Source organism: Acipenser ruthenus, chromosome 10 (genome assembly GCF_902713425.1).
Source record: "Acipenser ruthenus chromosome 10, fAciRut3.2 maternal haplotype, whole genome shotgun sequence".
NCBI lineage: Eukaryota > Metazoa > Chordata > Actinopteri > Acipenseriformes > Acipenseridae > Acipenser > Acipenser ruthenus.
The window spans coordinates 31,401,499-31,416,749 of record NC_081198.1 but is presented as its reverse complement, the minus strand read 5'-3'; the positions used below and the strand labels follow the sequence as shown (position 1 = coordinate 31,416,749).

At 47.2% G+C, this 15,251-nt stretch overlaps 1 protein-coding gene across 2 annotated transcripts in view; it reads left to right on the top strand.

Annotated features, from left to right (window-relative positions):
• Positions 1 to 13,545, top strand: part of aox5 (aldehyde oxidase 5) — a 43,915-nt gene extending 30,370 nt beyond the window's left edge. Inside the window, exons 23-35 of one of the 2 annotated variants that reach the window (XM_059032025.1) lie at positions 3,320 to 3,407; positions 3,752 to 3,838; positions 4,545 to 4,736; positions 5,140 to 5,367; positions 6,084 to 6,179; positions 6,797 to 6,925; positions 7,896 to 7,970; positions 8,064 to 8,116; positions 8,681 to 8,795; positions 10,066 to 10,131; positions 10,635 to 10,823; positions 11,339 to 11,506; positions 12,419 to 13,545. In XM_059032025.1, coding sequence (XP_058888008.1) covers positions 3,320 to 3,407; positions 3,752 to 3,838; positions 4,545 to 4,736; positions 5,140 to 5,367; positions 6,084 to 6,179; positions 6,797 to 6,925; positions 7,896 to 7,970; positions 8,064 to 8,116; positions 8,681 to 8,795; positions 10,066 to 10,131; positions 10,635 to 10,823; positions 11,339 to 11,506; positions 12,419 to 12,454 — 1,522 coding nt within the window. In that variant the 3' untranslated portion in view covers positions 12,455 to 13,545. Of the gene's footprint in view, positions 1 to 3,319; positions 3,408 to 3,751; positions 3,839 to 4,544; positions 4,737 to 5,139; positions 5,368 to 6,083; positions 6,180 to 6,796; positions 6,926 to 7,895; positions 7,971 to 8,063; positions 8,117 to 8,680; positions 8,796 to 10,065; positions 10,132 to 10,634; positions 10,824 to 11,338; positions 11,507 to 11,604 lie in introns of both variants that reach the window. The other variant, XM_034004654.2, reaches the window with a different exon arrangement.
• The last annotated feature ends 1,706 nt before the right edge of the window (positions 13,546 to 15,251 follow it).

The following is a 15,251-nucleotide window of genomic DNA, read 5'->3' as shown; positions in this document are numbered from 1 at the left end:
TCGTTCGGCCCTCGTGCCCTTTTGTTTGGTGTTTTGTTAAATCTTTTGTTTTTGTTTTGTCTATTAAATACGCTGAGTGCACCAGCACTCAGCTTCAACCGCCCATCCACTGTTTTGGTTTGAGTTACTTCCTGGTCCGTGACGTCATCCACATCACCACTGCGAGCCAGTCTGCCACATATGGTGTCCTGCGTGGGACAAACAACGCCTCCAACAGCCGGACCAGGAACAGCAAAGGAAGTTTTTTTCGTGTTCGTTTTTTCAAATAGTGTTTTTTGTGTTTGAAAAAAAAAAAAAAAATGGATGAAGTGGACGCCTATATGGAGAGGTGGCATGCGCATCAGAGGGAGTTGAAGGAAGGAGGGGCTACATGGTGCCTCGCCTGCCTGGAGTATGGGCACCTCCCTGAGGTGTGCCCATATGAAGACCCCCTCTTTGTGCAGGCCTTTGATCGAGGTGAGGTGGAGACTGCGGAGGAGTGGATCCACCTGAAGGCCATACCATCGCCGCAGGTGGATCAGGAAACCTGCCTCACCTGCCTCAAAGGGGAGGAGTGGTGCTTTGCCGTCGGCAAGGTCGGGCACAAAGCACCCGACCAACCCCCTCCATGGCAGGAGGTGGAACTGCTGGTCCCGAAGAAGGGAAGGAGGGGCGGTGCTAAGAAGGCAAAGAAGCCCGCACGTCCTGCGCCTGAGTGGGAGGAGCCCGAACGTCCTGCGCCTGAGTGGGAGGAGCCCGAACGTCCTGCGCCTGAGTGGGAGGAGCCCGAACGTCCTAAGCCCAAGAGGGGGGAGTCGGTGCATCCACAGCCCAAAAGGGAGGAGTCGGTGCGTCCACAGCCCAAAAGGGAGGAGTCGGTGTGTCCACGGCCCGAAGAGAGGGAAGTCGGGGCTTCCACAGCCCTAGGACCCAAGCTGCAGTCCCAAGAGCCAGAAGGGGAGGAGTTACAGGCTCAACCCCCTGAATTTTTCTGGGGGGGAGAAGGGCAGGATGCTGGTGTTCCCCAGCAGCCTCTATTTATGCTGCTGAAGGGAGCACGGCACACACCAGCCCAGCCGCCACAGCAGAGGGAGCCAGCACCGCCACAGCCTCCCTCTGAGTGGCCAGCATCCGCCCCATCGCCTCTGCCTCCACCACCACCAGGAGCAGAGCAGCAGGAGCTGCCTCTGTCTCCACCACCACCAGGAGCAGAGCAGCAGGAGCTGCTTCTGTCTCCACCATCACCAGGAGCAGAGCAGCAAGAGCTGCCTCTGCCTCCGCCACCTCCACCAGCAGAGGGTGAATGCCTGCTGGTTCCGCCTCCACCGTCGTGGGAGGACTGCTTGCCCCTCCCACCTCCACCAGCAGAGGGTGAATGCCTGCTGGTTCCGCCTCCACCGTCGTGGGAGGACTGCTTGCCCCTCCCACCTCCACCAGCAGAGGATGAATGCCTGCTGGTTCTGCCTCAACCGTCGTGGGAGGACTGCTTGCCCCTCCCACCTCCACCAGCAGAGGATGAATACCTGCTGGTTCCGCCTCAGCCGCCGTGGGAGGACTGCTTGCCACTCCCAGCTCCACCAGCAGAGGGTGAATACCTGCTGGTTCCGTCTCAGCCGCCGTGGGAGGACTGCTTTCCCCTCCCACCTCCACCAGCAGAGGGTGAATACCTGCTGGTTCCACATCCACCGTCATGGGAAGGACTGCTCCTGCCCTGCCTCGCACCACCCAGGGATGCCTGCTTCGCATCGCCTGGGGCTGCCTGTTGCTCCGCATCACCTGGAGAGCCACCAGCTACAGAGAACGAGGGAGAAGTGGAGCTCCCGCTGCCGCCTCCATGGCCAGGGGCTCCCCTCCCGAGTTCACCTCCCGAGGGTCCGCTGCCGCTGCAGTCGCCTGGGGTCGCCAGGGATCCTGCTTCGCCTGGGGTCACTACACTGTGGTCGGAGCCCCACGGAGGGGAGCTGCCGGCCATGAAGAAAGGGGGGGAGGTCAGGAGACCAGCTCCCCCAGCCGCACTTTCGCGGCCGGAGATCATGTGGTCAGAGCCCCACGGAGGGGAACTGCTGGCCGTGAAGAGGAGGGGGGAGGTCAGGAGACCAGCTCCCCCAGCCGCACTTTCGCGGCAGGAGTTTGGGTGGTCAGAGCCCCACGGAGGGGAACTGCTGGCCATGAAGAGGAAGGGGAAGGTCAGGAGACCAGCTCCCCCAGCCGCACTTTCGCGGCCGGAGATCATGTGGTCAGAGCCCCACGGAGGGGAACTGCTGGCCGTGAAGAGGAGGGGGGAGGTCAGGAGACCAGCTCCCCCAGCCGCACTTTCGCGGCAGGAAATACTGTGGCTGGAGCCCCATGAAGGGCAGCTGCCAGCCATGAAGAAGGGGGGGGAGGTCAGGAGACCAGCTTCCCCCGCAGCAATTTCGCTGCAGGAGAAAGGGTGGCCGGCCATGAAGAAGGGGGGGCAGGTCTGGAGACCACCCCCAAAATTTTTTTGGCCAGAGGAGCCGGCCGGTGCGCGGGCCATTGGAACGCTACGGCTGTTTGGGTGGGAGGAGGACATCCCACCGTGGCCGCCACCTTTGGTCCGCTGCTGCCCCTGTTCCTGCGCCGGGACTGCTAACCGGGACTTTGGGGACTAAGGGGGGAGGTGGCCGAAAAGGCCATGTGTGCTGCGCACAAGGGGGGGCATGTGTGGCGGAGTGTCCCGCCCCTATTTATTATTATTTGTATTTTTGTTTGCGGCGCGGGTAAAAGCGCCGCGTCTTTTTGTTATATTTAAAAACCTCGTGAGGATGCATGGCTGATCAGCTACTGATTATTTAACTAGCTGACAGTCATGCATCCTTACCAAACGCGTGCAGACTCTGGCCGGGGGATAATAAGATAATTACCAACTAGTTAAATCCCTCGGCCAGAGTATATAAACCAGCAGCACTCTGCACTCGGGGTGTGGAGTGTTCGAGAGTGGAGAACGGGAGAGAGAGAGAGAGGAAGAAAACAATTGCTAAAACGTGCTGGAGTATCCAGCACGAAACTTACTTGTTTGTTTATTCGTTCGGCCCTCGTGCCCTTTTGTTTGGTGTTTTGTTAAATCTTTTGTTTTTGTTTTGTCTATTAAATACGCTGAGTGCACCAGCACTCAGCTTCAACCGCCCATCCACTGTTTTGGTTTGAGTTACTTCCTGGTCCGTGACGTCATCCACATCACCACTGCGAGCCAGTCTGCCACAATGCCGTATAGTAGTTATAGTAATATACATGGCTTCTCAAGATATTTGTAAATCCTAGAACAGCATTTGACGAGACAGTTGTCCGTTTTGTGTGCTGACCTGTCCCTCCCGTGCAGGACTGGCCGCTCAGTGCGTCTCGTGCTGGACCGTGGAGATGACATGCTCATCACTGGTGGCAGACACCCCTTCCTGGGCAGATACAAGGTGAGAAGGGCAGGGAGGAACATTTTACAATTCTGTCCAGTGTGATTACCATTTGCTTCAATTGCAGCCTTGGCAGGATGTTATAAACAGCTGCTCGGGACATCAGCACCTAGATGCTTGCCATAGACACATGTAAGGCAGGCTAAATCGGCCAGTGTCTTTATATTCGTAAGTGCCACTTTATAGCCTGATCTAGCCTAGGTTACATATCTCTATGGCAGTCTACTAGAAGTAATTTCCATTTGAAGCTCCTTACTCTTGAATTAGAGACTGGATTTGAAAGCACTGGTTAGCACCCCTCTAATGAATGGCTGTAAAGTGCCTGCTTGCTCTTCTCCTGCTAGGTGGGCTTTATGAAGGATGGAACGATCGTCGCAGCAGATATCATTTACTACAGCAATGGAGGAAACACCTTGGATGAGTCTTTATTTGTGAGTAATCAAACTGGACAAACTCCCAGCCCTGACCTGACACCCCGTCCTGCCTGCCCTTCAGTCCTGGGCCTCTCTCAAACACATGCTGGCAACACTCCCAGTTGTTTTGTGATGTGGGTCACACATGACCATTGAGAGCTAGGTTAAGGACAGTGATTAAACATGTGGCCTGAACAGTCATATTGGAATCCAGAGCGACGGGCAGGGGAGCTAGTGAATTAACCCACTGTCTGATGACCTGTCAAATATTGAAAGCTGTCAGAATCATGTCTGAAGTGTCCCTTAAACCACAGCGTAACCACTAACCTCCCCTGCAACACTCTGCCCTTGGTGAATGTAAGAAATACCACACAGTGTGTTGCGGGGGGGGGGGCAGGTTAATGGTTGCACTCAGGTGTACCAGCTGTAGTTGGAGTTCAGACATGATTCTGAGAGCTTTTTTGAGGTCACAGGTGTGCTTCTAACTGCATGCCAAGTTAAGTACTCCTGTTGTTTGTAACAGGAATGTGGCATTTAAAGACTGGAATAAACACTAGACAAACTTGTCCCAATGTCTTGTGTTGGAACTAGACAAACGACAGTCATCAAGTAGTCTCCATCACGTAAACGAGCACACAGTTTCATAGTAGCACAGTACCTGTTATAGTCTTCTGATAACCTGTAAAACGTGCATGTGCAGAATGTTTCCCTGCTGCCTCTGCAGATCATGGAGAAGGCTCTGCTGCACATGGACAATGGCTACCGGATCCCTCACCTCCGCGGCAGGGGCTTCGTCTGCAGGACCAACCTGCCCTCAAACACGGCTTTCAGGGGCTTTGGGGGGCCGCAGGGGCTCATGGTCATCGAGAGCGTCCTGCACGAAGTGGCGGCCAAGTGCGGCATTCCCACAGAGAGGGTGAGGGGGCTGTGGTGCTGTTTTTTGTATTAGTTTAATCCATTAAACAGGGAATAGACAAATATTGAGTCAAAACACAAGCTAGCAAAGTGTTTGCAGAGAAAACATAAAATATACAGCTATTCCAATTCCCTGGATAGGTAGCCATTGCCATCAGGGTACAGCATTGTTGGGTGTAAACTAGAAAGTTGGGCTCTCCAGAGTAATCAAGGGACACTGAGTATACCAGGAGAACATTCCCCACACCAGAGTGATGCCAAATCCAATCGCGTAGACCGGTCCTAATAAAGGGGACAGGCGGTGTGTGTTTCAATAACTGTGGTTCAGCCCCTCTAGATGAGATGCTGCGTAGCCAGGCTGACCTCTGCGGTAGGAAAGTGAGTTGTGTTTCCACGCTCCGTAGGTGCGGGACATGAACATGTGCAGGGAGGTGAGCCTGACACACCACAAGCAGCTGTTCGACCCGGGGGACATGGTGCGCTGCTGGGAGCAGTGTCTGCAGCAGGCCTGTGTCGAGAACCGTCGGCTCGCCATCCAGGAGTTCAACAAGAACAACCGCTGGAGGAAGAGGGGACTCTGCACCGTGCCGCTCAAATTCGGGGTCGGCTTCTCCAAGGGATTCCATAACCAGGTGAGCAGATTGACATTGCTGAAGAGCTAGCAGAGCCGCTCCAGTGAATCCTACCTAGTATGAATCATCCATCGCTGTAAAACGCTCGCTAGAGCACTGAAAGAAACTAAATAAATGCAATGAAAAACAACAACACTGAAATGAGTTGTGAGGGGTTGTGTTTTACTGTTCAGGAATGGAAATAAGACCCTTTTGCATGGCAGTTTCACTCATTCCAGGTTGTACTATGAGATTGATTAGCCACAGTGTATAGGTAACAAACTTAGGTGTGTCTTATTAAACTGAAGAGTAAAACCAGGAATACATGAAACAGCTATGCAATGGGAGTTTCCATCCCTGCTTCATGCTGGTTCGTTTACCAATGTGGGTTACTGGGCCTCTTTTGTCAATGACTCCTGTCTACTCATTTATTTTTGTCAGAGAAGCCCTTGAAAGCAGCTTTAAAATGATCCTAGCATTATTTGTCTAGGTCATCCCCTGCATAGATCCCCTGGCATTTTTACCACCTTCAGACACATTCTCACCATGTGGGCTGGCATTCTTTTCTCCATTCCAGGTGGTTCATGTGTATTCCACATCAACCACAAACAGCAGAAACACCTACCCAGGATTTGGTCCTCGAGCTGGAATGAGCGAGCCTCCAGCTTTGGGGAGGAGGCTGTATAAGGAGCCGGGTGTGTTTCTATCCCTCAATCTGTGCTTGCCTTGTTCCTCAGGGGGCTGCCCTGCTTCACATTTACAAGGATGGGTCAGTGCTGCTGACTCATGGAGGCACAGAGATGGGGCAGGGGATCAACACCAAGGCCATTCAGGTGAGCGCTCGCCACACTCTGCCCCAGGCATCTAGTTTGAGCAGTGGGGTGTGTTCTTCAAGAGGTCTGCCACACAGTGTGGGGAAAGCAATTAAAAAGGCAAACAGAAGGCTTGAGTCGAAAGTATAGAGTGCACATCAAAAGAGGTTATGATTAGCTTTTATAATGCACTGATGAGACCGCACTTAAAATACTATGTTCACTTCTGGTCACCACAGCCCCAAAAAGACATGTAGTCCAAACAGCAACCAGACTAATCCCGGTAATGAATGAACTATGAAGACAGGCTTAGTGGTCTAAATTTATTTAGAATAGAACAAAGAATAATTAGGGGGGACTTGATTAAAGTATTTTAAATCTGAACCAATACTTTAAGCACAGCACAGAAACCGGGACCAGAGGACACAGTTGGAAATGAAGTGGACTTAGGACAGAGGTTAGGAGACACTACTTTATACAGAGAGTGGTGAGGGTATAGAATGAGTTACCTATTCACGTTGTTGATGCTGAATCATTAGGATCCTGGATGATCTTGATTTGAGAGCAACCAGCTACTTGGACCATGACGAGCACTGATGGGCTGAATGGCCTTCTGATGTTGTTCTGTTCCTCTCCAGGTTGCTAGTCGAATCCTGAAGATCCCTATGTCCTCGATTCACATCACGGAGACCTGCACTGGCAACGTCCCCAACGCTGCTCCCTCCGCTGCCTCCTTCGGGACAGATGCAGTGGGGATGGCTGTGAAGGTACCTGGGCTTTCATAACTAGAAAACAAGAGAAATGGTGGCTGCTTGTGGTGGGAGGCTGACTAGTCTCAAGCAGAAAGCACTTTCACACTTTTCTTTTATGGCTTCTGTCAGTGCGTAACAGAAAAACAAATCCTAACAAAAGTACAAACAGGGATGCCTCTACAGTCAGGTTTAAACCAACCCTTGTAGTCCGAATTGATCTATAATCCGAGCCAAATTTCAATATCATAATTCTATAGTAGACGTATCATTTAGATGAGGTTAGTGCAGATTTTTAAAGGAATATAAATGTCCAAAAAAATAAAACAAAGACTAGACACAACATGTACTCCAAACAAATCACTGATCTGAATTGGGTCAGGTTCCAAATGGTTCGGATTACCAGGAGTCTACTGTACCTGGTTTTGGGCACAAAGCTGTTCACACACCCCCTAGCTCCAAACATACCTTTTCAGGTGATAAAGTAATAAAGGCTGCTTCCTCCCTCAGCTGAACTTCAAGGCATGGATAGAACCCTGTCCTGACAAATGCCACACCAACAACTACAGTACACAGGGCATTTTTCAGTCTTTATACGAGTAAAAACTAACTAGTGATTTGTCACTTTGAATCACGTTTCCTTTAGTTTTGCTGGTAATGCACTGCACTGCACTAGATGCTGCTGTTGCTTACTGCATATATACTATAAGGACACATGGCAGATCTAGCCTTGGTTACATATGTCTATGATAGGCAACATGAACTAAGGAGAACAGGAACAAAAACAAATACATATTTTGAAGCAACTTACTCTTTAATTTGGTTACAAGGACTCGGAAAGCCTCCTAGAGAACCCTAATCACACTGTAATGGACTGGCCTCGCAGCTGGAATACAAGGCAAGGCTGGCTGTGTGTATCTAGTGCTTGATTCCAATAAGCAGCCCGTTGTGGTAATTGCAGTAATCTGTCTGCTGTTTCTCTCGTTAGGATGCCTGTGAGAAGATCATGAAGCGATTGAAGCCTATTATGCAGGAAAACCCCAAGGACACGTGGGCTGCCTGGGTATGTCTCTCCTGCAGGGGAATGAGGAGCACAAGTCTAGAGGCATAGCCAGCAGAGTCCTGACAGCTTCTCTGCATCTCTGTGTTTTTACAGATTAAAGAGGCCTACTGTCAGAAAGTCAGCTTGTCAGCAACCGGATTCTTCATGTGAGTAAAGCATCTGTGGGCCACATGCAGATCGCAGCGCAATGTTAAACTTCAGAGCCTTGTGTGCAGACTCTTTTCAATTCATCTCGGCACAGATGCCCTTTTTCCAGATTGCTGCAAAGTTGGAGCCCAGCTGTTCCACAGGCTCCTGTAAAGAGTGATGTACATGGTGTCAGCATATGCAATGAGCTTTGCACTGGGTCTATAAAAGTGATGGCCAAAAATATTATTTCATGTGGGAGTTCTTTCCCCTTTAATGGAGCTACCATATGGGGTTAATCTGCAGAAATTGCCACATTCTTATTATTTCCATGCATATCAAACCCTGTGATCATTTGAAGGTCATTTTTCCATCTTTACCAGCTTCAGTGTGAGATTCCCGAGTCCAAATCGAGTGTTGTCTTATATTAAATCTGGCAAACCAGTGATGTTTAATTTTTGTGCTGTGCATTTAATGTAGGTATGATCAAAGTTAAATTAGATTTTGTCTGTATGATAAAATAGAACCAGGTTTTACACTTGCTTTCCCTTCTCTGTGTATACTTTTAAATTTTTTTAATACAGGGGGCCACATACGAATGTTGACTGGGAGAAGGGGGAGGGGATGCCCTACTACTACTTCACCTTTGGAGCCTGCTGCTCTGAGGTTGAGGTCGACTGTCTGACAGGAGATCACAAGGTAGTGAGATCCGATTCTCCACAACTGTAGGTCAGCTAGCCCTGGACAGTCAGCACATGACTATCCCACCTCTCCAGCTACTCCTTCCAATTGGTGGAACCAAAGGACCACTACAGCTAATAACAAATTGCACTGAAACAGAAACAGCTACTGAAAACGTACATGACCTTAATATAAAACACAAAGTAGAACACTCCAGGCAATCATATAAAAAAAATTAATCATTCTGTGTGCTGTGCTGAAATACATTGAAAGCATGTGTGTTTCAGTATTAAAAACGCTGTAACGGTACCACTGGCTGTAGTTGAAAAGTCATGTTCAGAAATTAGGTTTCTGTACGATACCAATCAAAACTCAGATTCTATACAGATACAGTAGCTTCAGTATTTGTTTTCTATTGTTTTAATAGGTTGCGCAATAAGCATACTTAAAACACCCATGCTGCTTGATAACTTATAATTAGGAATCGTATAAGTCACACTCCTACTCTGTGCTTCACTTCTCGTTGGGTTTGTCAGTAATTACACTTAGTATAACTCTAATTCCTAGGGAGGTAGGTGGGGGGTGCAGTGGCTGTTCTTGAGTCTGGACTTGAAAATTAACACTTTGTTGCAATCTCGTGGGCCAGATAAATAAGAGGGAATAAAATACAATATGGTGCCAGAATCGCCATAAAATGAAGTCAGAGTTGAAAACAGAGTAGGGCGGTTTCCTGGAATGATTTCTGAAGGAGAATGCAGGGATAAGACTCCTGTTACATAGCATTTACTTTCATTCCAGGTTTTACTGTGAGCTTGATTAGCCACACTGTGGGTAGCAAGCTCAGCTGTGTCTTATTAATCTCATAGTAAAAACCAGGAATGGATCAAACTGCTATGCAATGGGAGTCTTATTCCCCTCCCTGGCTCGAATCATTGCTGGGCTGGCTGTCGGTTTAATGTGTGTGGCAGATTAACAAGGGAGAAGCATTTTACCATGGATACTGTATATTGCTCTGTAATGGAATTTCATCCTATTCTGCTTACTCTAGTGACTACAGGGGAGTAAAGCATGGGGATTCATTCATGGGTGCTGCACCCTTTGGCTAGTGGCTACCATATTGAGGTCACGTTACTTTAGGCTTCTGCACACTGAACTAGTGTCTTCACATTTAGTACACCCCTGTATTATATGATTCCTTGTGGACAAATATGTAATTTATACTTTATCTACTTAGTACTCCAAATGTAATAATCTCAAATCTTTCTCTCTCTGTCATTCCAAACTGCAGAACATAAGAACCGACATCGTGATGGATGTTGGTCAGAGTCTCAACCCAGCTCTGGATATTGGGCAGGTAGGTCTTAGACATTGGCAGCAGTGTGACGTTGAGGTTGTAGGGTTTGTATGAATTGGAGGAGCAAGTGTTTCTTCACAAATTGATTTAGTTTTGCATGAAGCAGGACAATAATGTTGTCTGTTCGGTAAGATTCCGTGGAATTACTATTAAGGATAGTGTGGATAGTGTGATTGTGCTACTTTCTCATTCCAGTCTTTCCCCTGTCCTTCATGCAGGCTCTGAACAAGAAGCCCCTTTCTCTGCCTTGCCCCTTTGCTCTCTCACTCTGTTGTATTACTGTTTGAGATGAAACACACTTGCTTCCTACATTCACTGGAGCCCAGTCTGAAGAACTGTAGATGGGAGCAATATACAGCAAGCACAAGACTATCTCAACGCAACTTTGCAACGTCAAAGTCAGAGAGATACAAATATGACAGAGAGATAGAATCCCGATAATATGCACTCTGCAGTATAACAGCACTGCACTGCCTGTGCTCTTTCTTATTGCTGTGTTTCAGATCGAAGGGGGCTTTGTGCAGGGGTTGGGTCTCTACACCATCGAGGAGCTCCAGTTCTCCCCCGAGGGGGTCCTCCGGACGCGGGGTCCGTCTCAGTACAAGGTCCCTGCGCTCTGTGATGTCCCCGCGCAGCTCAACGTGTCCCTGCTGGCCAACGCTCACAACCCTCATGCCATCTACTTCTCAAAGGCAAGGGCTGCAGGCGACATGGGTGTGCTAACTGGCCAGGCAATACAGGGAACCAAAAACAACAGAATTAATCAAATTATTAGTATTAGCCCCCCACGTGAAACATAGTCTAGTGAATCTCCTCCTAGCGGTTGATCAGTTAATAATATGAACATCAGCATAAAACCCATACAGGTACTCGCCTGTAGACTACAGAGCTTGCTCTTTAGTTGAATGGCAAGATGCTCGTGTTTGAACTGTATGGTTTGTGGTTCACTTCCAGCCCTTGCGTTTCCATTCAATTCAATGGGCTGAGATGCCAATTAATTACAACAGGAGTATCTTTGACATCAAATGGACCCTAATACCTGCAGCACAAGGAGGGAATCTATAACAGCAAGGATACATGGACTTCACTAGAATCAAATCAAACCATGGTTCTGACTTATAGTGTATATGGGGGAGGAGACTGATCTGCATCTGCCTGCGCAGTGCTGCAGTCGTAACGATATTCACTGTGCTTTGCTGTTTCCCAGGGGATTGGAGAGCCCACAGTGTTTTTCGGCTGCACGCTGTTTTACGCCATTAAGGAAGCGATTGCTGCAGCCCGCAAGGACAGCGGCTTGAGTGGGAGCTTCCCTCTCAGCAGCCCTGCCACTCCAGAGAAGATCCGTCTGGCCTGTGTGGATCGGTTCACGCAGATGGTACGTCATTGAGAATGGGATGTATATTTAGGGCTTTGTTTTACAGTGGTGTTGTTTTGGGAATGAATCACCTCCAGGTTTGTTGTGATGTATCCCAGGTGCCTGCAGTGGAGCCGGGCTCCTTCACTCCATGGACCATCGGAGTGTGACCCAGAAACAGCATGAAGATACAGAGCCTGTGCAGGGGGCTGGAGCGCTCCCCTGATCCCTGTCACAACATCCTAGTTTACAGATCTGCACCTGCCTGTCACTGTTCACGACACATTCTTTGTCTTTAGTCTGTTACCACTTACTGATTATTTTTTAGCTGTACTATAAAAAATAACTTGATACTTACTTGATAATTACTACAGATTACATGGCGTTTCTGGGAATTACTTTTTCAAATGTATTTTTTGTGTCCTTGATACAAGGGTTAATATCCTAGCTATTAGATGATACATCATTGATTATGCAGTTTGGGTGGAGCAAATTATTATTATTATAATTATTATTTCTGTTGTTGTTACTAATAGCAAGACATTTACAAACATTACTAAGAATGACTTACTGCTTCTCTGGAATTACTAAATACCAAAACAAAGTAGTTTGATTACTTCTCATTTCACTTTAAGGTGTGAAACCAAATCTTTAAAAAATACAATATGCTGTTCGTGATACAACATGCAACCCGATATACATGTGATGATCCTGGATGGCTACTTGTATGATGCATAATAAGATCAAATCATTATTTAGCGATGCGCTATTTTGTTAAAAGACAAGAATTAAATGGGATAGGGCCAGTATATATCTGTGGAAGGGTGGTGGGCAATTCACTGACACACATAGGAGACAGAAGGTTTTATTTGAAACACTAAACTGATGCCCAGTTTTTATTTAGGTAATTTTATTTTTATTATTTGTCGCCAGGTGGCGCTGGTGCTGCAACTCCCCCAACGATGGTAAACAGGGGTTGCACTTGTATCCGTCAGCACGCACAGGTGCTCTGAAATAATAATGAAAACCAAAGGCAAAATAAAAAGAGAAAATAAAACACAGTAATAAAACTACAAAATAAAGGTGCTGCTTACGCAGTGCCCCCACTACTGCGAAGCCGGTCAGTTCAGGTCTCTGTCCTATGCTTGTTTGTTCTCTATACACTGGGGTGGCCAGAGTTCCCCGTATATCTACACACGTCACCTCGGGTACGTAATTATTTATTTTAATTCTTGTTTTATTTGTTTAAGGCGGGCTGTCTTCCTCAGCCTTGCTTGCCTGTTTTGTTCTCTGCCTGGTCTTTGTTTACACTGGCGTCTTCCCCTGTCAGGCCACCTGAATGCACAACCAAGCACAGTTCTTATTGGCCAAGCAAAGAGTGATGTGGTAATCTATCCCCAGCCAAGATCATTGGGTGATTCCTACCGCACTGGCAGGGCTCACCATGCCCACAGTGTTAAGATACAATCAGGGCGTCGCAGCTCAAGGTTTCAGAATTCACTGTACAAATCCTTTTATAATCAGAATTGTAACAAATGCATTTGTATTTAAAGCTGAATGCTAACATGACTGTACATTAAAGGGATGTTCTTAATAAAGAATTTCTTACCTGTGTACTATAATGTTACATATGTTCTCCATTGCTGTTTCAGCTCAGTTCATTATTTCCCAGGCATACCAACTATTCCACAGAACTTGCATCTTAAAGGACTCCTCAGGGCTTATTGTAAGGTGCAGAATCATATTAGCGGTATGCAGGCTTCAGTACACAGTGCTTCACTGAGATCTTCATTGCACAGTGCTACTCAAATATGAATCCCCACCTCTATCTTACAATCTGGCTATTAAGAAGCAGTTTTGCTGGAATAGTTAGTGTAAAGTGAGCTGAGCAGAAGCCACAGAGAAGTGTACAGAGCACACAGGATATAGGAAAATGTATGATGCCCCTTTAAGAACGCAGTGCTGTCTAAATAGTGTAAAACTGACTGTATGTTCAAATAAAGACCATTTCAAACAAAATTCCTTGTGTTGCATCCCATATTAAAACAGCGGAGAGCTGAATGACTAGAAGACACTCCTGATCCCAGTTGTGAAAAGCTATTTAATCCACTTTCAAATACAAATAATATGCCTTAATTCTAATGTGATTGACTGTCTTTGATACAAGGGTTAATATCCTGGCTAGTAGATGATACATAGTTATCATTAAAATAAATCATCTTTTTAGTATTACTTTGGTTGCCCTGATTAAACCACTGGCATTTTTTCAACCTGAACAGTTGGCTTGTCAGTAGGCCTCTTGGCGAACAAGTACACATTGAGACAGTGGTCCAGTCCTAACAACCTTACTGGAACTTGTATTTTGTAAATATGTTCCACCTCACTGGTGCCCTGAGCTCATACAGGCTCTCCCCAAGCTTGGCCAGCCTGTCCTGGTACTCCAGTGTCTGGTGATTGCTCCCGGGCATCCCCTCAAAGCCATGCATTGCGCCCCACCAGCAGGCAGCGATGACTGCAGTGGAATCTCTGCCACCTCCGTGGAAGAAAGCGTGATGGGCCAGAGACACCCAGGAGCTGCCAGCTCTCAGGATAGTAGCGTCATAGGCGATCATGGGGGGATCGTGCCTGCCCAGCCAGAGTAGCTCAGGGTGCGATAGAAGGAGTCCCTCTCTCTCAATCCGTACTCGGGAGGAAACTTACCACCCAGAATTCCTTTCTTGTTGAGGTAGTTTATCCACTTGTTTTCAAAGTATTCCCTGGAACAGAGGATTTCAAAATCCTTTCAAATAATAGACACTATTTTCAATAATAGACATTGTATTTTTAATAATAGACACTTTTAATAATGCGTAAACAATACATATAAGGAGAAAAGATATGAAACGGACTTCAATCAACCTATGACAAGCTTCTTAAAGGAAACCATCTTTTTAAATGAAGCAGTTGCTATTAATTAATAGATTAATAATGGACACTGTATTTTTTAATAAGACATACTTGCAACTTTAGTATCCATGTTAATTTTCATTTTGTCCAAAACAATTTATATTGATCACATTTCAAATCATCAGACATATGTCAATTCGTACAGATAAACATTGAAAACAGATATACTGCATAATGTATACAATAGATGCCGCTTATTAGCAACTCTGATAAAGACAACTTTTGGTTATTAACATTTTTATAGGAACTAATCCTATCCTATGGTTTTTCGCTTATTGCCAACTTAGATAATGGCAACTTTTTAAAAGATTCATATTTAAATACAGTACAGTTTACAGTAAATGCAGATATACTACTAAGTAAAATATGAACTGGGATGCAACAAGTAAGGATTACTGCAAGTGATATCTACAATTTCATATCAGTAGTGCGATAGTGCAAGGATGGTGCTTTAGCTGAGGGTCCAGTGATGCAGTGCTTAGGTCAGGCAAGTCCAGCGCATAGTAGGAGGGGTAGAAGCAGTCTAAAGGTGGGTCTTGAGGAGGCGACGGAAGGCAGTGAGAGATGTAGCAGTCCTGAGCTTCTCTGGTAGCTGGTTCCACCACAGAGGGGCTATGGAAGAGAAGGAGCGGGCACTGGAGGATGGGGAGTGGAGGGAAGGCATGACCAGTTGGCCAGTAGAGGAGGAACGGAGAGGACGAGAGGGGGTGGAGGGAGACACAAGGGATTGGAGGTAGGTGGGGACAGTGTGGCGACGAGAGCGGTAGGCAAGAACAAGGGTCTTAAAATGAGTGTGAGCAGAGATAGGTAGCCAGTGGAG